Source organism: Nerophis ophidion, linkage group LG21 (genome assembly GCF_033978795.1).
Source record: "Nerophis ophidion isolate RoL-2023_Sa linkage group LG21, RoL_Noph_v1.0, whole genome shotgun sequence".
Classification (NCBI taxonomy): Eukaryota; Metazoa; Chordata; class Actinopteri; order Syngnathiformes; family Syngnathidae; genus Nerophis; species Nerophis ophidion.
This window is the reverse complement of record NC_084631.1, coordinates 9,132,197-9,155,174: the sequence shown is the minus strand read 5'-3', so window position 1 is coordinate 9,155,174 and position 22,978 is coordinate 9,132,197. Positions and strand designations below refer to the sequence as shown.

Sequence of the window (22,978 nt, the reverse complement as noted above, 5' to 3'; positions counted from 1 at the left end):
ACAACCATCGACAATTTTAAATAGAACAACATTAACAACATACTTAACAATAACATCAACACCAACAGCATTAAGTATGACAATAATAACAACATTAAATATGACAACAACACTAACAATGACACAACCATCCACAATAATAAATATAACAACATTAACAACAATAACAGCCCACTTCCCTCAGGCAGCAGCTGTGGGAAAGAGGGGGGGACAAAGTCAAATAAAGAAGGAGGAGTAGGATCTTTTGGCAGAGCGTGGTGCAGGACTGTACAGAGAGTACAGTGGCCAGGTCCCTCCTCAGATCTGAGTCCAAATGTAATTCTGTCTCTGTTTGATTCTTTGCCTTTTGTCTTGTTTAAAAGATGTCATCAGTGTTTGAACCTGACAGTTACCATTTAGTGGTCAATTGTACGGAATATGTACTGAATTGGGCTTCACGGTAGGAGAGGGGTTAGTGCGTCTGCCTCACAATACGAAGGTCCTGAGTAGTCCTGGGTTCAATCCCAGGCTCGGGATCTTTCTGTGTGGAGTTTGCATGTCCTCCCCGTGAATGCGTGGGTTCCCTCCGGGTACTCCGGTTTCCTCCCACTTCCAAAGACATGCACCTGGGGATAGGTTGATTGGCAACACTAAATTGGCCCTAGTGTGTGAATGTTGTCTGTCTATCTGTGTTGGCCTTGCGATGAGGTGGCCACTTGTCCAGGGTGCACGCCGCCTTCCGCCCGATTGTAGCTGAGATAGGCATCAGCGCCCCCCGTGACCCCAAAGGGAATAAGCGGTAAAAAATGGATGGATGGATGGATCGACAATAAACACAATATACTTAATAACATAAACACCAACAATAATAACATTAATTATAACAACAACACTAACAATGACAAAACCGTCAACAATATTAAATGTAACAACATTAACAACAATACCAACAACATTAACAATAACATAAACACCAACATTAGATATGTCAATAATAATCCATCCATCCATTTTCTACCGCTTATTCCCTTTTGGGGTCGCGGGGGGCGCTGGCGCCTATCTCAGCTAGAATCGGGCGAAAGGCAATAACATTAAATATAACAACAAAACTAACAATGTCACAACAATCAACAACATTAAATATTACAACAACATCAACTGCTAACTTAGACAAACTGTATTGATCCTCAAGGGAAATTGTTTGTTTGCGCAAAGAGGACATGAGGACAGGAGACGTGCCACTCGACACTGCTGATGCAAAAATGTCCCGCTCCCATTTCATCAGGACCCGGAATGGATGCTGAACCTGAGACCTGTTGCCTGGCAACCGGCAGCTTGTAAATCAAAGATTAGGAACATTACGTCCGCTGTCTGAGCGGGACGCTCAACAGGAAGTGAACACATCAGTAAAAGAGCACAATGAGATTTGGCCAGGGGGCGGGGCCACTGCAGAGGTGAAGTGACGGATGTCCTCTGGGAGGACAAAGAGACATCTGTGACACATGACGCTGTGCTTTTACACGATTACATTGCAGCTTCTTTCTGGGGTTCAAGTGGCGCACAGCAGGAGGCTGACAGTACAAGCACTGGGATTACGCAGACATAGGCTCCGCCTCCTTGCGAATCTTACTCATCATGTGCGTTATTGTGTATTATCGGGGGTCATTTTGTCTCCAGCAATCTTCAAAATCAGCCTGAAAACACTTTTATTACTGATTTTAAACTAATTATGATTGTTTTTATGATTGTATTTTCTGATATTGTTTGTGTAATTGTGTGTAATTATGTGCAAAGGTGTGTTATACTACTGTATGTAATAATAAATAATAATGTGAAATAGCATGTAATAATGAGTCTTATGGTATGTAAGAAAGTAATATGATATAGTGTGATAGTGTGTAATAAGGTGCAATAGTGTTATGTATGTGTTATGTAATAATGTGTAATAGTGTTAAAAATGTTGAATAATTTGCTATAGTGTGTAATAAAGTGTACTAATGTGTTATAGTGTGTAACATGTAAAGCAGGGGTGGCCACACCTTTTCTGCAGGCGAGCTACTTTTCAATTGACCAAATCGAGGGGATATACCTCATTCGTATATACTGTATATTTTAAATTTATTTATTTATGAAAGAGACATTTTTAAATGTGTTTAATGATAATACAAGCATGTGTAACACATATAGATGTCTTTCTTTCACGAAGACAAGAATAGAAGTTGGTGTATTACCTGATTCTGATGACTTGCATTGATTGGAATCAGACAGTAGTGATGATAGCGTCCACATTTTTGAATGGAGGAGAGAAAAAAAAGTCCTTTCTGTACAAACCCCGTTTCCATATGAGTTGGGAAACTGTGCTAGATGTAAATATAAACGGAATACAATGGTTTGCGAATCATTTTCAACCCATATTCAGTTGAATATGCTACAAAGACAACATATTTGATGTTAAAACTGATAAACATTTTTTTTTTTTTGCAAATAATCATTAACTTTAGAATTTGATGCCAGCAACACGAGACACAGAAGTTGGGAAAGGTGGCAATAAATACTGATAAAGTTGAGGAATGCTCATCAAACACTTATTTGGAACATCCCACAGGTGTGCAGGCTAATTGGGAACAGGTGGGTGCCATGATTGGGTATAAAAGCAGCTTCCATGAAATGCTAAGTCAGTCACAAACAAGGATGGGGTGAGGGTCACCACTTTGTAAGCAAATTGTCGAACAGTTTTAGAACAACATTTCTCAATGAGCTATTTCAAGGAATTCAGGGATTTTACCATCTGCGGTCCGTAAAATCATCAAAACGTTCAGAGAATATGAAGAAATCACTGCACCTAAGCGATGATATTACGGACCTTTGATCCCTCAGGCGGTACTGCATCAAAAACCGACATCAGTGTGTAAAGGATATCTCCACATGCTCTCAGGAACACATCATAAAAACTACAGTTGGTCGCTACATCTGTAAGTGCAAGTTAAAACTCTACTATGCAAAGCCAAAGCCATTTATCAACAACACTCAGAAACGCCGCCGGCTTTGCTAGGCCCGAGCTCATCTAAGATGGACTGATGCAAAGTGGAAAAGTGTTTTGTGGTCTGACGAGTCCACATTTCAAATTATATTTGGAAACTGTGGATGTGGTGTTCTCCGGAACAAAGAGGAAAAAAAACATCCGGATTGTTATAGGCGCAAAGTTCAAAAGCCAGCATATGTAATGGTAAGGGGGGGCATTAGTGCCCAAGGCATGGGTAACTTACGCATCTGTGAAGGCACCATTAATGCTGAAAAGGTACATACAGGTTTTGGAGCAACATCTGTTGTTATCCAAGCAACATTATCATGGACACCCCTGCTTATTTCAGCAAAACAATGCCAAGCCATGTGTTACAACAGCGTGGCTTCGTAGTAAAAAAGTGCGGGTACTTTCCTGACCCGCATGCAGTCCAGGCATGTCTCCCATCGAAAATGTGTGGCGCATTATGAAGCGTAAAATACGACAACAATACCCCCGGACTGTTGAACAACTTAAGCTGTACATCAAGCAAGAATGTTCAGGAATTCCACTTTCAAATGTTTCAACAATTAGTTTCCTCAGTTCCCAAACGTTTGAGTGTTGTTAAAAGAAAATGTGATGTAACACATTGGTGAACATGCCCTTTCCCAACTACTTTGGCACATGTTGCAGCCATGAAATTCCAAGTTAATTATTATTAGCAAAAAAAAAAAAAAGTTTATGAGTTTGAACATCAAATATCTTATCTTTGTAGCACATTCAATTGAATATGGGTTGAAAAGGATTTGCAAATCATTGTATTCCGTTTATATTTACATCTATCACAATTTCCCAACTCATACGGAAACGGGGTTTGTACAATACTACACAAAAGTGGTTGGTTTTTGGCATCTTATTTATCCAGCTTCCATACACTTTGAAAGAAAAACATTGGCGACAAATTCCGTAGCTTGCTCGCTTGTGCACGCCAGCTTTCTGAGACTCTTATTTTGTTAGCGCAGCCAGCATGAAGCAGGGCTTTTATTGTGAAGATAGGAAACGTGCAGTCGGCCTTTTGACGGAAGGTACGGCGCGAGAGTCTGTTGAAATAAAAAGTGTTTCTCGCCTTCCTGTCGGTCATTTTTTCTTAATAATGATCTCGCAGCAGCCAGCGTCATCTCACAAGACCTTTGGATGCCGTGAATGTCAATCAAGTGACTTCTTGGTGAAGATTGATGATCGATAATTTTTAGGTCTATTTTTTTAAAAGCCTGGCTGGCGATCGACTGACACACCCTCCGCGGTCGACCGGTAGCTCGCGATCGAGGTAATGGGCACCCCTGCTGAAATGAGTGTTATGGTATGTAATAAGTGTAATAGCGTGTTGTAGTGTGCAACAGGGGGTCATAGTATGTAATAATGTGTTATAGTAATGTGTAGTAGGGTGTATCACAATGTAACAATTTGTAAAAGTGTGTTATAGTATGTAATAATCTGTAGTAGTGTGTTACTCAATGTAATAATGTGTAATAAGTGTGTTATAGTAATTAATAATGTGTGGTAGTTTGTTAGAGTATGTAACAAAGTGTAACAGTGTATTACAGTGTGATAGTGTGTAATAAGCTGCAATAGTGTTGTGTATGTATTACGTAAAAATGTGTAATAGTGTAAAAAATGTGGAATAATGTACTATATTGTGTTATGTGATAAAGTTTAATGGTGTGCATTAGTGTTGTTGTATGCAATGCTGTGCAATAGTCTAAACATGTGTAATAGTGTAGAAGGTGTGCTATGGTATGCAATGACGTGTAATATTGTGTAACAATGTGCAATAGTCTTGTAGTTTGTCATAATGTGTAATAAAGTAATGTGTGTTATAGTATGTAATAAAGTCTGACAGTGTGTTATAGTATGTAATAAAGTCTGACAGTGTGTTATAGTATATAGTAATTTCTAATAGTGTGGAATGATGTGCAATAGTGTTGTAATATATAATAATGTGTAATTAGAGCTGGACGAAGTGGCTGGGGAGAGGGAAGTCTGGGCTTCCCTGCTTAGGCTGCTGCCCCCGTGACCTTTGTCATGAAAATGGGACGTTTTTGTGATGAAAAAGGGAGGTTTTTGTGGTTGGTGCACTAATTGTAAGTGTATGTTGTGTTTTTTATGTTGATTTATCCATCCATCCATCCATTTTCTACCGCTTATTCCCTTTTAGGGGTCGCGGGGGGCGCTGGCGCCTATTTCAGCTACAATCGGGCGGAAGGCGGGGTACACCCTGAACAAGTCGCCACCTCATCGCAAGGCCAACACAGATATAATTAAAAAAAAAAAAAAATTATTATTATTATTTTTTTTAATAAAAAATTATTCTGCGGCCCGGTGGTTGGGGACCACTGTGTTATAGTATATAATATTGTTTAATAATGTGCAATAGTGTTGTAGTATATGTAATAGTGTAATGTGTAATAGTGTATAATAATGTGTAATTGTATGTAATAATGTGTACTAGTGTGTAATAGTGTGTTATAGAATGTGTAATACAGCGTATTAGTGTGTAATAATGTGTAATCATATGTAATAGTGTGTAATAGTGTGTTATAGAATGTGTAATAAAGTGCAATGTGTGCAATAGTGTGTTATAGTATGTAATATGGTGTAAATGTGTAATACTGTGTTAAAATGTGTAATAGCGTGTAATAATGTGTTGTGTAATAGTGTGTAATGTGTAATTGCATTTAATAATGTGTAATGTGTAAACGTGTAATAGTGTGTAATAGGATGTGAAATAGAGTGTAGTGTATGCAATAGTGTGTTATAGTATGTAATAGTGTAAATGTGCAACAGTGGGAAATAAAGGCGTAATAAAGTGTAATGTATGCAATAGTGTGTTCTAGTATGTAATATTGTGTAATATGTGCAATAGTGTTGTAGTATATGTGTATATATGTAATAGTGTATAATAAAGTGTAATCAAATGTAATGTGTACAAGTGTGTAACATGTAATAGTGTGTTATAATACGTGTAATAAGGGGCATTTGTGTGTAATAGTATGTAATAATTTGTAATAATACGTAGTAATGTTTGATAGTGCGATATATAATGTGTAATAAAGTGTAATGTATGCAATAATGTGTTACAGTATGCTTAATAAAGTGTAAATGTGTAATATTATGTAAATGTGTAATAGTGTGTTATAATATGTGTAATTAAGTGTAATGTATGCAATAGTCTGTTGAAGTATGCAATATTGTGTAAAAGTTTAACAGTGTGTTATAATATGTGTAATAAAGTGTAATGTATGCAATCGTTTGTTATAGTATGTAATGTGTAAATGTGTGATAGCGTGTTGTAATATTTGTAATAAATTGTAACGTCTGCAATATTGTGTTATAGTATGTTATAATGTGTAATCGTGGAGTCATTTTGTATTACTGTGTGTAACAGTGCAATAGTGTGTTGTTGTGCGCTGAGCCTCGCGTCAACACAAATCGAGTAAGTTCATGGGAACAATGATGGATGACCGTTGATGACGGACACGTTAGACGGTGAAAATACGTCAGTTTGAAGAGCAGAACAAATAAAGCGCTGCCATCGCGTAACTACTACCTCAATAAACACACACACACACATATTTGAAAGGTCAAAGCTAGTGTAGCAAGTTAAACTTGATTGCAGAAAGTGCGTGTGTGTGTGTGGGCGAGCGTGTCTCAGTGCTCCACAGCGCCCAACAGTGGGCCATAACGGAACTACGAGTACATGCATGACCATTACTCGTTACATCATCATTACATCTTTAAGCACTGACCAATGCTAACATTGCTAATGCGAATGCTTGGATGCACGTGCTGAGGAGAAGAAAAAGAAACCTTGAAAAGTTCTGTTCCACATCCTCCTGGTGACCACTCTTCCCGGGGGCCGCATGGTGGGCACAGTCATGGTCTCGTTGAGCGCGTGCGTGTACAGCATCAGACCGTCATAGAAGCCCCCAGCGATGATGTTCATCTGGCTCAAACACAAAAGTCACTTTTTAGCACACTAGCAGCAAGCGTTCTGTTGTGCTACTTAGCGATGGGCACGGAATCCGGTACGTCTTTTTGGCACCGACCGAATCCCGCCGGCCACGTGGTTGCCAACTGTGCCATGTTTCGGTACCTGGGTCACGCCCGGCTGCCGACACAGCACTTCGGCACTTAGCGATCACTCAAGCAGCACTGGGAGCGGACTCAGCCCAACTACCAACTAAGTTTTGTAATCAATCAGAATTATCCAGAATTGTGATAAAAGGCGCCACACATTGATAAGTGTGAGGAGTGTTTTGCATTTTTCCCATCATGCATTGCAGTAGTTTTAAATTGGTGTAATTTTGAATTACATTTTTTTTACAATATGTGCAATGTTCACTGAACAGATGTTATGTGTGACCATGTGTGTGGACCTTTTGTGTTCAAAAGGCTGTTTGGATTCGGTCATACAAGTAAATACTGTGCACACTCAACGTAGAATTCATGGCCGTTGGCCTGAGTTACTAAATCAATTAATGTTTATTTTAGGGGTGGGCAAATTAATGCGTTAATTACGAGTTAACTCATCAATCTATTAACGCCGACAATTATTTTATCGCACATTTGCTTATGTTGTTTACATGCTTTTATTTTGTTAACGCCTTTTCTTAACAAGATGGCGTCGCCCGGACGGGCTTCAACGTCGAGGGGCTCTTGGTAAAGATGGAACATTTGGCAAAAATACCGGACAATTCTGCAAATTTCATGGCTGGCTTACAGCGTGGTCACTCCGGGATCACTTACGACCGCCAGACAATTCTGAACGTGGATAGATCGGGCCGTTTTAGACTGAATGACGCGTGCTTGCTAGACCGGCTAGCTAGCATGGGAATACTTTGCCGGCTACATCCAGCGGCCTGTGAAGCAGCGGAGTATATGTGTTGTCTGTCTATTTATGAATAATGCAGACCAGGAGTGTTGGCTGAGTTCTTAACGTTTGCTTTCAGAGCGTGCATATCACAACATACAAGATGCCGTCATGGCGACACAACCTATACCGGGCTACCGCGCATGCTCGTCACTCCTGTTGCATGCTGGGTAGGGTAGTTCTTTTATTCCCTGGCTCATAACATCACAATATAGTACCATGTATATGATGCGTTCAGTTTATCAAAGCACCAAGCAAACAATCGGAAAATTCCCATCATATCAATTCCTAGATATGGTCATAATTATTTTAAGAGCACTACGCAGAATAAACACAACATTATTAATATTGTTACTACGGATAATTTGATCAAAAATTCCCTAAAACAGCCCACTACCTATAATATAGTTTTTTTTAAACATAAGATCCCTGATAAAAAAAAAAATGTTTCTGCTGTTACCTCAGAAATTGCCTGTTCGGATGTTATGATTGTGGCTCAGAGATTTGTATGTAGATTATATTTATTTTCCAAAACAAACAGGATAACTTAAATACCCTGGCAGTGGTAGTAATAAGCTTATATGTTTGTATTTACATTTTTTGAGTTGATTTTCATAAAATATGCTATTTAACTGCTACTGTTTAACAAAGACTGATTTAAATTGTGTTTGCACAACAAATGTTTTGGCGCTTTTGTTCATGTGGGGGAATATTCCAATAAAGGTGCACTACACACTACTTTTGAATTCATTATTGGCATTTGCGTATACAATGCAGTTAATCGCGATTAATCAGAGAAATAGTGCGATTAACTTCGATTAAAAATTTTAATCGTTGCCCAGCCCTAGTTTATTTATATAACCCTAAATCACAAGTGTTACAAAGGGCTGCACAAGCCATAAGAACATCCTCGGTTCAGATCCCACAAAAGGGCAAGGAAAAACTCACAACTCCGTGGGATGTCAATGTGAATGACTATGAGAAACCTTGGAAAGGACCCTTCCCCCCCCCCCCCGCCCTCTAGGGGAGACCGGATGCAATGGACATCGAGTAGGTCCAGCATAATATTGTGAAAGTCCAGTCCATAGTGGATCTAACATAATAGTGAGAGTCCAGTCCAGGACTCACATTGTCCACAAGACGACGGCAAATTTGTAGCAATTAGACCAGGGGTGGCAAATTTTTGAATGAAAGAAACTGCTGTTCTAAATGAGTCCACTAGATGTCACAATAGCATTTATTTGTATCTTTGCAGATTATGCTACATACGTACATAAAAAAAAATAAACCACATGATCTTAGTGCACAAGTTGAGGAAAATGAGCAAATTACAGAAATAACATCCTGTAATTTGATTTTTATTTTCTTAGATTGAAAATTAACACCAATGAGCTGACTGATGAACATTATCACATCATTTATTCAGAAAGTATAAATAACGTCAAATAAAGATATAATACTATTAACCGCAACTTGTAAGTGTAAAAAAAGAACAACAACATTATGATTTGTACATTTTCAGAATGTGCTTCTTCTATTTTTAAACAAAGAAAACAATCTGAAGTTGTCTTTATTTTTAAGTTATCGTGCCGTGATTTTACCAGTCCGGCCCACTTGGGAGTAGATTTTTCTCCCAAAATTAATTCGACACCCCTGAATTGTACTGTGAGCTATTTCAAATAAAGCTGTTGACCCCGCGGGCCAATTTCTTTATTAAACTTGTAACGACTTGCGGGCAAAGCTGAAGCCAAATCTGATTTACAGTATGAACACTTTCTGGGGCAAAACAACAAACCACAAACTGTACTCTACTGCCATCTAATGTTTTGGATTTGTATGTACTTATGGCCATGAGTACATACAACACAGAAATATGACAATAAAACACGGCAGTTAGCATAATCAGCTCATTTCTAAATGTCGCAATAAAAATGCAATATCTTTTTTTTTTTTTTAACTATTAATATTTATTAACGCACCCAAAAAGTACTGAAAATTGGTATTGTTAAGTACCGGGAATTGGTACCATATCTCTGTTCCAATGGTGGTGCGTGTGTTAGCTTGTTTGTTGGTGTGTGTTTATGTGTGATGTGTGGGAACACAACACAATCAGCAATAAAAGATGAATTAGTGTGTTTGCTCACAATTATGTGTGCGTGTGTGCGTGAGAGAGCTGTTCAGCACATTAGTGTCTCTCAGCTGTCTGCTACTGATTAACTGGCTTTACAATCTGCACACACACACACACACACGCACACACACGCACACACACTGTTATAAGGGACACGGTGTAGTGCAGTAATGTGATTACTTGTATTGCAGTAAAGACCAGAGTGGCTGATAGCATACTGTTATAAAGATGAAGTCATGTTAGCTTAGCTTTTAGCACAAATTGTCATTTGTGTGTGTTTGTATTTGTACCCTTCTTGAGACATTGAGAAGGAAAAGTACCTTCATTTGAGGACCGGTGAACAAGTTAGGATTGAAATCATGGTGCAAATACAGAAAACCATTGCGTCTAATAGAGAGCCAAATGCTAGACTCTGTGAACATTGCTCCAAAGTCAGGATTTTTTTTATTTATTTAATGTGCATCTAATAGAGAGCCAAATGCTAGAGTCTGTGAACATTGCTCCAAAGTCAGGATTTTTTATTTATTTATTTAATGTGCATGCAAAAGTAAACATTGACAGGTGCAAAAGCAACAATATAGGATGAAACAAGACAGCAGCTTAAGAAGGACTTCCCTATTCAGCTCCGTAAAAACCCGTCAGGTGAACAGCTGATTTTACGACTTCCAGTGCTGACGTAAGACAACCCGCGTACCATATGTGACCATAAGATGAACAAATACAGTACGGTACTAAGACTATAGTGGCAATTGACAGTTAGCTTCTACAGCTGGGTTGCCCAAAGTGCGGCCCAGGGGCCATCTGTGGTTCGTGACTCGTTTGTCATCGGCCTTAAGCACATTAAAAAAAATAAAAAAAATTGAGATCTCATTTGCACCCCTGGTGGTAAAATCTATCAAAACTAGGGTGGTCCCAAAAAGGAGGGATTTTTCAAATTCACAGTGTGTCGGTTTTAAAAGTGCTCCCCCTCTGGCCAAAATGTGAAATAACAAATGTGTGAAAGAAATTGAAATGCGCCCACTTTGGCCAAAATTTATTAAAAAAGAATAAATAAATATGCATACAGCAGACCTGGGCAAATTAGGCCCGGGGGCCACATGCGGCCCGCTAAGCTTTTCAATCTGGCTCGCCGGACATTCCCAAATCATTTTTTTTTAGATCTTCAAGATAGAAACTGTAGCTGCCATTATGATGTGTAGTGATGTCTTGAACTATACAAAGTATTTGAATGGTTGGAATCTGCGTTTATGGATATATATACCTGTTACCATGGTAATCTAATTAGTTACTATGGTCATCTAATTAGTTACTAGGGGTCTGGGGAAAAAATCGATTCAAATCGAATCGTTTATGTTGTGTGATTCAGAATCGATTCTCATTTTTGAAAAATCGATTTTTATTTATTTTTTATTTTTTTATTTTTTATCAATCCAACAAACCACTACACAGCAATACCATAATAATGCAATCCAATTCCAAAACCAAACCTTACCCAGCAACCCTCAGAACTGTAATAAACAGAGCAATTGAGAGGAGACACAAACATGACACAGAACAAACCAAAAGTAGTGAAACAAAAATGAATATTATCAACAACTGTATCAATATTAGTTATAATTTCAGCATAGCAGTGATTAAAAATCCCTCACTGACATTATCATTAATTATTTATAAAAATAAATAAAAAGAACAATAGTGTCACAGTGGCTTACACTTGCATCGCATCTCATAAGCTTGACAACACACTGTGTCCAATGTTTTCACAAAGATAAAATAAGTCATATTTTTGGTTCGTTTAATAGTTAAAACAAATTTACATTATTGCAATCAGTCGATAAAACATTGTCCTTTACATTTATGAAAGCTTTTTTTTTTTTAATCTACTACTCTGCTAGCATGTCAGCAGACTGGGGTAGATCCTGCTGAAATCCTATGTATTGAATGAATACAGAATCGTTTTGAATCGGAAAAATATCGTTTTTGAATCAAGAATCGAATCGATCTATTATCGAATCGTGACCCCAAGAATTAATATTGAATCGAATCGTGGGACACCCAAAGATTCACAGCCCTATTAGTTACTATGGTAATCTACGTCCCAGCAGCTCAGACGAGGTACCAAGCCGTGTGGGCGGGAAGCGTTTCCACAGACGCGGAAGATTTTCACAACAAAGTTCTAAAGCTTAGTGATGTGTCAGAAATATCAGATTGTAGGTGGGTTTATTTTGTACCTTTAGCGTTCATATTTTACTGTTTGTTGCATTTTTGTTGCGTTTCACTTGATTGTAAAATGTGTCGATCGAAAGGGGGTGTAACGTTTATATGTTATCAATATTCAGTGTTTTATACTTCATAGAGAAATGTAAAATTCCATTCCGTTTTTTTTAAGGCGGTCTCTCATAACGTTTTAGCATTCAATCAAACATTATTGTGAGGTTTTGTATTTTTTTTCTCTAAATATGGCCCCGGAGTCAAAATAATTGCCCAGGGCTGGTATATAAAGACATAATTTAGATAGATAGATAGATGGATAGATGGATAGATGGATAGATGGATAGATGGATAGATGGATAGATGGATAGATGGATAAATGGATAGATGGATAGATAGATAGATAGATAGATAGATAGATAGATAGATAGATAGTACTTTATTGATTCCTTCAGGAGAGTTCCTTCAGGAAAATTAAAATTCCAGCAGCAGTGTACAGAGTTGAGATCAATTTCCATCCATCCATCCATTTTCTACCGCTTATTCCCTTTTGGGGTTGCGGGGGGCGCTGGCGCCTATCTCAGCTACAATCAGGCGGAAGGCGGGGTACACCCTGGACAAGTCACCACCTCATCGCAGGGCCAACACTTTAAAAAATAAAAATAAAAAAATAAAAATAACAAATAAAAAAAAGTAAATAATGGGGGTTTAAAAGGAAACAAAATAGAGAAATATTACAAAAAGAATAAAAACAATGGTTTAATAAATTTAAGTAAATAACGAAGATTAAAAACCAAATACCAAAAAAAAATAAAAAAATGTTTTGACTAAAAGCTTACTTTTTTAAATCTTTTATCATAGTATGTATATATTATTAATGTTGTAAAAACAAATCGTTATATATCTGGAAAGGATGGTCCTTAAGAGGTAGGCATTTTTCGAAGGTCTCAAGAAAGTAAGAAGTACAAGAACGTGTGTGTGTGTGTGTGTGTGTGTGTGTGTGTGTGTGTGTGTGTGTGTGTGTGTGTGTGTGTGTGTGTGTGAGATAGAGAGAGAGAGGACATGACACAAAACACAAGGAAAAATAACTAACCAGCGAGTCCTCGATGGTGTAGTTGAACATGGTCTTGGCGTCCACCTTCAGGTTGTGGACAAAGTCCTGGTACTCGGCGTTCTGCGGCTCTCGATACGTGAGGATCTTAACGCTCTGCCGACACACATGGCGTCACATGGTCACCGCGGCACACGTGCGGGTGCTCGGGGGGGTGGGGGGGTCACGCGTACCTGGAAGGCCTCCTTGGCAACGGCGTCGTCCTGATCGCCGCGAGCCCAGGGCCGCCTGTGCGTCGATTTGAGGCTCTCGCCGAAAACGTCGATGTAGAAGAAGACATACTGCTCGTGAGGGAGGTCGGCGCGGCGGAAGTGTACCATCAGCTTCCTGAAGACGTCCGGCGAGCAGCAGACGAACATGACTGGACGGGAGACACAGGAAGTGACAATGAACATTGGGAATACGTACGCAGAGTACATGTGGATGCAGCTAATAAAAGCTCAAATGCTAATAATGCTAACAATACTAACCGTTAGCATGGCCATTAGAGGTGTCGAAAAAAAACTATTTTTGAATGAATCGTGATGCTTATTAGAAATGATTCATAATGAATTTTAAAAAATCCAAAATTGATTAAAAAAAACCCCACATGAACAGATTTACTTTAGAAAGACATGTGGGATTGATGCCTTATTTGTATTTGACTTTATTACATGTTTTTTTTTAGAATTTAATTAAACAAAACCAATTTTCTTCTGAGGAATATAGAAATGTACCACAGCTGTTTGTCTATTTTATGGAAGAATGTAGTTAATCATTGAACTGGCACCCAATGTTATTAAATAGTATTGACTTGGAATCGAGAATCATTTCTGAACAGAGTCGTTACCGCCCAGAATCGAATCGTTTGGTGTTCAATTTTGGTCGCAATTTTTTTATTCATCCCGATTCTAAATCCATTCATGATTTTGAAAAATATATTTAAAAAAACAATTTGTTGGTTATTTTTATAGGAATCAATTTTTAAAAATACGTTTTTAGGCCATCGACAAGCAACCGAAAGAAGCTTTTCTAACCTAAGAATCGGTTGGAATTGAGAATTGATTCTGAATCGAATCTTCGCCCCAGCAATCGGAATCGGAGCGAATCATTAGGTGCCCAACATTAGTTTTTGGTGTGTTGTTTCTAATAACTTGGGTCGTGAGTTCAAACCGAGTCATACCAAAGACTATAAAAATAGAACCCTTTACCTCCCTGCTTGGCACTCAGCATCAAGGGTTGGAATTGGGGGTTAAATCACCAAAAGGATTCCCGAGCGCGGCCACTGCTGCTGCTCACTGCTCCCCTCACCTCCCAGGAGGTGGAACAAGGGGATGGGTCCAATGCAGAGGGTAATTTCACCACACCTAGTGTGTGTGTGTGACTATCAGTGGTACTTTAACTAAACTTTAACTAACTGTACTCCATGTTTACCTAATCAAGAGAGTCGGCCCTCGCCGAATCGTGCTTCCACGTCTGTGGTTTTGCTCTACTGTAAACGTAAAGTAATGGCCCAAAATTTGCAGTTGTTAATTACCCCAATTTGGACAGTTTTCTGAAAGTTTCCATAAAAATTGCCAATAACTTTTTGAGTTTTTTCATTAACCAACTAACTAACTAACTAAATATTATGGAGGTAATAAATGGATTAAAAGCACTGATTTTTTTTCTTTCCAATCCGATACCAAGTAAAAAATCAGGCTGGTATCGGTAATATCGATCCGATGCTTTGTGCAAATATATACTATGTGTCTGCTAAGATTTTAAAAAGTTGTGTATGTTTAAATATAACATATCTATGTAAAAAAAAAATTAAACGGTAAAAATGTAAGAAAAAAAGAGCAAAAAAATCAGACTATAATGAGAAAAAGCTGAGTTTATAATTTATAGTAATATAACACAAATAGTTGCTTTTAAATATATATATATATATATATAATATCTGTTTTTAGCATTAAAAAAGTAAATTAAAAAAAAAAAAATATATATATATATATATATATATATATATACCGTATTTCCTTGAATTTCCGCCGGGGCGCTAATTAATTTAAAACCTCTTCTCACTCCTGGCTTACCAAAGGCATACGGTAAAAGTAAGCATGCGCTAATTATTTAAAAACCTCTTCTCACTCCGGCACTTACCAAAGGTATGCAGTAAAAATTTGAGTGTGATGTATGGTTGGACCTTAATCCTCTTCCCTTTATGCGATTTCAAATTACCGGTATTGAAATCAGCCTCCTCCATTTTGAAAATGATGACAGGGGAAGTGTCACTCGTGACGTCACGAGTTTGACCAGGCGGTAATACTAAGCATGCGCTAATTATTTTGGGAAGCGAGTTTGACCCGGCAGTAATTCAAGGCAGGCGCTTACTATATGCCCTGCGGCAATTCAAGGAAATACGGTATTATATATATATATATATATATATATATATATATATATATATATATATATAAATGGCCGCCCCATACTGGACTTTTCAGTATGTGGACCTTGGCGGAAAACGTTTAAACAACCCTGATCTAAGATATTAGAAGCTCTCAAAATAAATTTCAAATATATATTTCAAATATAAACAAAGTTTAGTTAGCTATAATTCATTTGAAAAACAACCATAATAGGCATGAACATTATTTTTTTTGTACAGGCAGAATTTTTGACACACTAGGTTATGTAGTTACACAATCGTATTAGTATTATTTGTATTCCATGGGAAACCATCAACAGTAAAAACAAAATGCAAAAAAAAGAGCAAACCAATCAGTATGTAATGAGAAAAAACTGAAATCATCCAACTAATTTTGTCAATGTCCAAACATTCAAAAATGCTTTTCTACACCAAAAAAATCTGTTTATTATTATTCCGCCGCGAATCTCTGGTGCGCTCGAAAGCCCACAGCTGTTAACCGATCGGAACCATTCCAGTAACAAAAAGTTCGGCTAGACTGGGAATCGTGAGCTCCCCAAAAACATTTAATTAAATTATTACAGATTATTTGCGCGCCTCCGCCATTGTAGTCAATAATTTATTTATTTTACTCTATCCTCTACCCACTTGTGCTATTTCTAATACAAAGTAAATTACAGTACTAACTTATATCCGTCAGCAGACTCGCTATGGAAGCGCTAAAAACTACCAGTACAACGAAGATAGCGGGGAGAAGACGCTGTCGAAGTGGAGGCACGTAAATAAGACTAGCAACAAAACGGCACATTCAGAAGAGACGGTCACAAAACGACTTGAAGATGGTCTGCAAAACATAATCTATGCAATATTTTGACCACAAAAACACCATTACATGTTCTGTGGATCACAAGGAAGTGTTTTAAATGTAAGAAAAATCATAATATGACCCCTTTAATGCACCTTTTGTTTGAAAATAGACCTGAATAGGAAATTGTGTTAGATGTAAATATAAACGGAATACAATGATTTGCAAATCATTTTCAACCCATATTCAGTTGAATATGCTACAAAGACAACATATTTGATGTTCAAACTTAAAACATTTTTTTTTTTTTTTGCAAATAATCATTAACTTTAGAATTTGATGCCAGCAACACGTGACAAAGAAGTTGGGAAAGGTAGCAATAAATACTGATAAAGTTGAGGAATGCTCATCAAACACTTATATGGAACATCCCACAGATGTGCAGGCTAATTGGGAACAGGTGGGTGCCATGATTGGGTATAAAAGCAGCTTCCGTGATATGCCAAGTAATTCACAAACAAGGATGGAGCGAGGGTCACCAATTTGTAAGCAGATTGTCAAACAGTTTTAAAACAACATTTCTCAACGAGCTGGAATTTAGGGATTTTACCATCTACGGTCCGTAAAATCATCAAAAGGTTCAGAGAATCTGGAGAAATCACTGCACCAAAGTGATGATTTTACAGACCTTTGATCCCTCAGGCGGTACTGCATCGAAAACAAACATCAGTGTGTAAAGGATATCACCACAAGGGCTCAGGAACACTTCATAAAACCACTGTCAGTAACTACAGTTGGTCGCTACATCTGTAAGTGCAAGTTAAAACTCTGCTATGCAAAGCCAAACCCATTTATCAACAATATCCTGAAACGCCGCCGGCTTGGGTGCGCCCGAGCTCACCTAAGTTCGACTGATGCAAAGTGGAAAGGTGTTCTGTGGTCTGACGAGTCTACATTACAAATTATATTTGGAAACAGAGGACGTGGTGTCCTCCAGAACAAAGAGGAAAATAACCATACAGATTATTATAGGCGCAAAGTTCAAAAGCCAGCATCTGTGATGGTATGGGGGTGCATTAGTGCCCAAGGCATGGGTAACTTACACATCTGTGAAGGCACCATTAATGCTGAAAGGTCCATACAGATTTTGGAACAACATATTGTAGCGTTGGGCGGGATTCTTTAAAAGTCTCTACTCAAAGACATCAAGAAATGCTGACATGTTGTACGATCATTACCAGCTTTAATGATCATGTTAATTTTGAACACACCACACAAGTGAAAGCAATGCGTACTTAGTCAACAGCCCCACAGGTCACACTTATGGTGGCCGCATAAACAACACCAAAACTGTCACAAACATGCACCCCACTGTGAATCACACCAAACAAGAACAACAAATGCATTTCGGGAGAACATCAGCACCGCAAAGCAACAGAAACACAACAACACAAATACCCAGAACCCCTTGCGACACCAACTCTTCCGGGACGCTACAATATGTTGTCATCCAAGCAACGTTATCATGGACGCCCCTGCTTATTTCCACAAGACAATGCCAAGCCACGTGTTAAAACAGCGTGGCTTCGTAGTAAAAGAGTGCGGGTACTTTCCTGGTCCGCCTGCAGTCCAGACCTGTCTCCCATCGAAAATGTGTGGCGCATTAAGAAGCCTAAAATACGACAGCGGAGACTCCGGACTGTTGAACAACTGAAGCTCTACATAAAACAAGAATTGGAAAGAATTCCACTTTCAAAGCTTCAACAAATAGTTTCCTCAGTTCCTAAACGTTTATTGAGTGTTGTTAAAAGAAAAGGTGATGTAACACAGTGGTGAACATGCCCTTTCCCAACTACTTTGGCACGCGTTGCAGCCATGAAATTCGAAGTTGATTATTATTTGCAAAAAAAATAAGGTTTATGAGTTTGAACATCAAATATCTTGTCTTTGTAGTGCATTCAACTGAATATAGGGTTGAAAAGGATTTGCAAATCATTGTATTCCGTTTATATTTACATCTAACACAATTTCCCAACTCATATAGAAACGGGGTTTGTAATAGTAGTAGTAGTAGTGTTGTCTTGGCTTCCTTCCATGTTGGGAGTGTGACCATCAGAGCGCCAGGAAGTCTCCTGAGCTGTGATGCTTGATGTTCCTGTCTCACCACCTCTATTGTTCCAGCCAGGGAAGAAAGTAGGAAAAGAACACACACACACACACACTAACACACACACACACACACACACACACACACACACACACACACACACGCACAAGGCACATTCACTCTTCAAACTTTACTGCAGGAGCGAGATTTAAAAATAGTCCATTACAAGTTATTTGTCCATGCGGGGTAGCTCCTCCCACTTTAAATCACAGCCCAATGAGAATGCAGCGTTCATCCGAGACAGATGCTTACTTTATGGATGTTTTGACGAGTCCGATTTTTTTTCTTCAAGGTCAGAGGTCACATGCCACCACGCTGAAAGCAGGAAGAGCGCTGCAGATGACCTCTGACCTCCCAGGGGACTTCCTGACCAGGGTCTGTCTTTAAGGGAACGACACCGCTGACGCGGCCATTTGCAACATGGCCCGCTTGTTGCTCAGCTTCTTTTTACACTTGTGTGACGGATGCCATGAGCCATAGCTTGACCAGGCGACACATGATTTCTATTTCTACGATTCCCGATGGGGAAAAATGCTTTCCACCGCAGCACAAAACATTTCCTGAAAAAACAAAGTAGCCAGCATGCCGGCCAGATTTCCTTAAAAGGAACAAACTTTCATTTATGTAAATGAGGTGTTTAAATATTTATCACCAGCTGCAGTGACGTCATTTTTCTTTATTTATTACTATTTACGTACTTTCAGTAAAATACATCTTGATGAACATTTTTTTCATCGTTGCATGTATGATGATGGTTGCTTACGGCTCAGCTTCACACCGTCAAGTACGTGTTATATATACATGTATATGTGTGTGTGTGTGTGTGTGTGTGTGTCTGTTGAGGTGAAACCCCCGATCACTTGTCACACTATAACATCTGGTTGTGTAACAAACATACATCATCTCTTCAACCTAAATAAACAATTGATAACATACGATGGACATTATAACAAAAAAGATAATGAGATGGAGATGTTGTTAAAGTGGAAGTTATAATAAATAAGATAATAACATGTATATGTTGTTAAGGGGGGAGTTATAAAAAAAAAGATGTAGATGTTAAGATGGAAATTATAACCAAATGATAATAGAATGAAGTTAGATGTTAAAGTGGACGTTATAAAAATAAGATGTAAATATTGTAAAGGTGGACGTTATAAAAAGAAGGAGATGTTGTTAAGCTGGAAGTCATAATATTAAGATGTAGTTGTTGTTAAGGTGGAAGTTATAGTAAATAAAACAATAAGATGTAGATGTTGTTAAATTAAAGGCCTACTGAAACCCACTACTACCCACCACGCAGTCTGATAGTTTATATATCAATGATGAAATATTAACATTGCAACACATGCCAATACGACCGGTTTAGTTTACTAAATTACAATTTTAAATTTCCCGCGGAGTTTCCTGTTGAAAACGTCGCGGAATGATGACGCGTGTTTGTGACGTTATTGGTTGGAGGGGACATATTAGCCAGCACCACTTGCGGCTAAAAGTCCTCTTCTCATCGCGCGATTACACAGTATTCTGGACATCTGTGTTGCTGAATCTTTTGCAATTTGTTCAATTAATAATGGAGAAGTCAAAGTAGAAAGATGGAGTTGGGAAGCTTTAGCCTTTAGCCACACAAACACACGGTGTGTCCTTGTTTAAAATTCCCGGAGGTGAAGCTTTACTATGGATCAGAGCGGTCAAGCGAACATGGTTCCCGACCACTTGTCGACCGGCAGGTTTCGGTGAGAAAATTGTGGTACCGGAGATCAGCTGAGCTTGCGCCGTCCATGCAGCTGCCGTCGACTTCCCTCATAGACTGGCGTCAAGACACCCGTGGACACACCCCTCCGACTATCAGGTACTATTTAACTCACTAAAACACTAGCAACACAATAGAAAGATAAGGGATTTCCCAGAATGATCCTCGTAAATATGTCTAAAAACATCTGAATCCGTCCCAATGCAATCGCCTTTTTTTTTTTTTTTCCTTTTTTTTTTTCCAGTCCTTCACTATCAATATAATCATCCACAAATCTTTCATCCTCGCTCAAATTAATGGGGAATTTGTCGTTTTCTCGGTCCGAATAGCTCTCGCTGCTGGAGGCTCCCATTATAAACAATGTGAGGACGTGAGGAGCCCTCACCTTTGTGACGTCATCGTCTGCTACTTCCGGTAAAGGCAAGGCTTTTTTTTTATTAGCGACCTAAAAGTTGCAAACGTTATTGTCGATGTTCTCTACTAAATCCTTTCAGCAAAAATATGGCAATATCGCGAAATGATCAAGTATGACACATAGAATGGACCTGCTATCCCCGTTTAAATAAGAAAATCTCATTTCAGTAGGTCTTTAAGTTAAGTTAAAGTACCAATGATTGTCACACGCACACGCACGCACGCACACACAAACACACACACACACACACACACTCGCTGTGGTGAAATTTGTCCTCTGCATTTGACGCATGCCCTTGTTCACCCCGTGGGAGGTGAAAGAAGCAGTAGGCAGCAGCGGGGCCGCACCCGGTAAATTATAATAAATAAGATAAGATAAGATGTAGATGTTGTTAAGGTCAACGTTACGATGAATAAGATAACAAGATGGAGCTGTCGTTAAGGTGAAAGTTATAAAAAAATAAGATGTAGGTGTTAAGGTGGAAATTATAATAAACAAGATGATAGGATGAAGTTAGATGTTAAAGTGGAAGTTATAAATAAGATGTAAATATTGTTAAGGTAGAAGTTTTAATAAATAAGAAGCAGATGTTGTTAAAGGCCTACTAAAATGAGATTTTCGTATTTAAAGGGGGATAGCAGGTCCATTCTATGTGTCATACTTGGTCATTTCGCGATATTGCCATATTTTTGCTGAAAGGATTTAGTAGAGAACATCGACGATAATGTTCGCAACTTTAGGTCGCTAATAAAAATGCCTTGCCTTTACCGGAAGTAGCAGACGATGTGCGCGTGATGTCACTGGTTGTAGGTCTCCTCACATCCTCATATTGTTTACAATCATAGCCAGCAGCAGCTAGAGCTATTCGGACCGAGAAAGCGACAATTTCCCCATTAATTTGAGCGAGGATGAAAGATTCGTGGATGAGGAAATTTAGAGTGAAGGCCTAGAAAATAAATAAATAAAAAGGCGATTGCAGTGGGAGCTATTCAGATGTTTTTTAGACACATTTACTAGGATAAAGTCGGAGGGGTGTGGCCACGGGTGTTTTGACGCCAGAGTCTCTGAGAGAAGTCACGGCAGCTGCAGGAGGACGCTGGCGACCTATTTCCACAATTTTCTCACCGAAAACTGCCGGTTGACATGTAGTCGGGATCCATGTTCGCTTGACCGCTCTGATCCATAGTAAAGCTTCACCTCCGGGAATTTTAAACAAGGAATCACCGTGTGTTTGTGTGGCTAAAGGCTATAAGCTTCCCACCTCCATCTTTCTACTATGACTTCTCCATTATTAATTGAACAAATGGCAAAAGAGTCAGCAACACAGATGTCCAAAATACCGCTTATTCCCTTTTTGGGGTCGCAGGGGGCGTTGGTGCCTATCTCAGCTACAATCAGGCGGAAGGCCGTGTACACCCTGGACAAGTCACCACCTCATCGCAGAGGTGAAAGTTATGATAAACACAATAAGACGTAGATGTTAAGGTGGGAGTTATGATGAATGAGATAATAAGATGTAGACGTTAAGATGGAAGTTATAATAAATAACATGTAGATGTTGCAAAGGTGAAAGTTACAAAAAAATAAGATGTAGATGTTAGGGTGGAAATCATAATAAATAAGATGATAGCATGAAGTTAGATGTTGAAGTGGAAGCTATAAATAAGATGTAAATATTGATAGGTGGAAGTTATAATAGATAAGCTATTAAGATGTAGATGTTGTTATGGTAGAAATTATAATAAAAAAAGGTGTAGATGTTAAGGTGGAAGTTATAATAAACAAGCTAACAGGATGAAGTTAGATGGTGTTAAAGTGGAAAAACTGGAAATGATAAAAATAAGATATAGTTGTTGTTAAGGTGGACGTTATAATAAATAAAATATAGATGTTGCTAAGGTGGAATTTATAATAAACAAGATGGAGATGTTAAGGTGGAAGTTATAATTAACAAGATCAAAGGATGTATACGTTGTTAAGGTGGAAGTTATAATAAACAATATATTAAGATGTAGATGTTGTTAAGGTGGAAGTTAAAACAACAAGATAAGATGTCGATGTTGTTAAGGTGAACGTTGTAATA

At 38.4% G+C, this 22,978-nt stretch overlaps 1 protein-coding gene across 1 annotated transcript in view; it reads right to left on the bottom strand.

Annotated features, from left to right (window-relative positions):
* Positions 1–22,978, bottom strand: part of npr1b (natriuretic peptide receptor 1b) — a 69,151-nt gene that overhangs the window by 24,694 nt on the left and 21,479 nt on the right. Inside the window, exons 3-5 of the mRNA XM_061881797.1 lie at positions 13,537–13,724; positions 13,346–13,459; positions 6,848–6,983 (exon numbers count right to left, since the gene is read on the bottom strand). Coding sequence (XP_061737781.1) covers positions 6,848–6,983; positions 13,346–13,459; positions 13,537–13,724 — 438 coding nt within the window. The remainder of the gene's footprint in view (positions 1–6,847; positions 6,984–13,345; positions 13,460–13,536; positions 13,725–22,978) is intronic.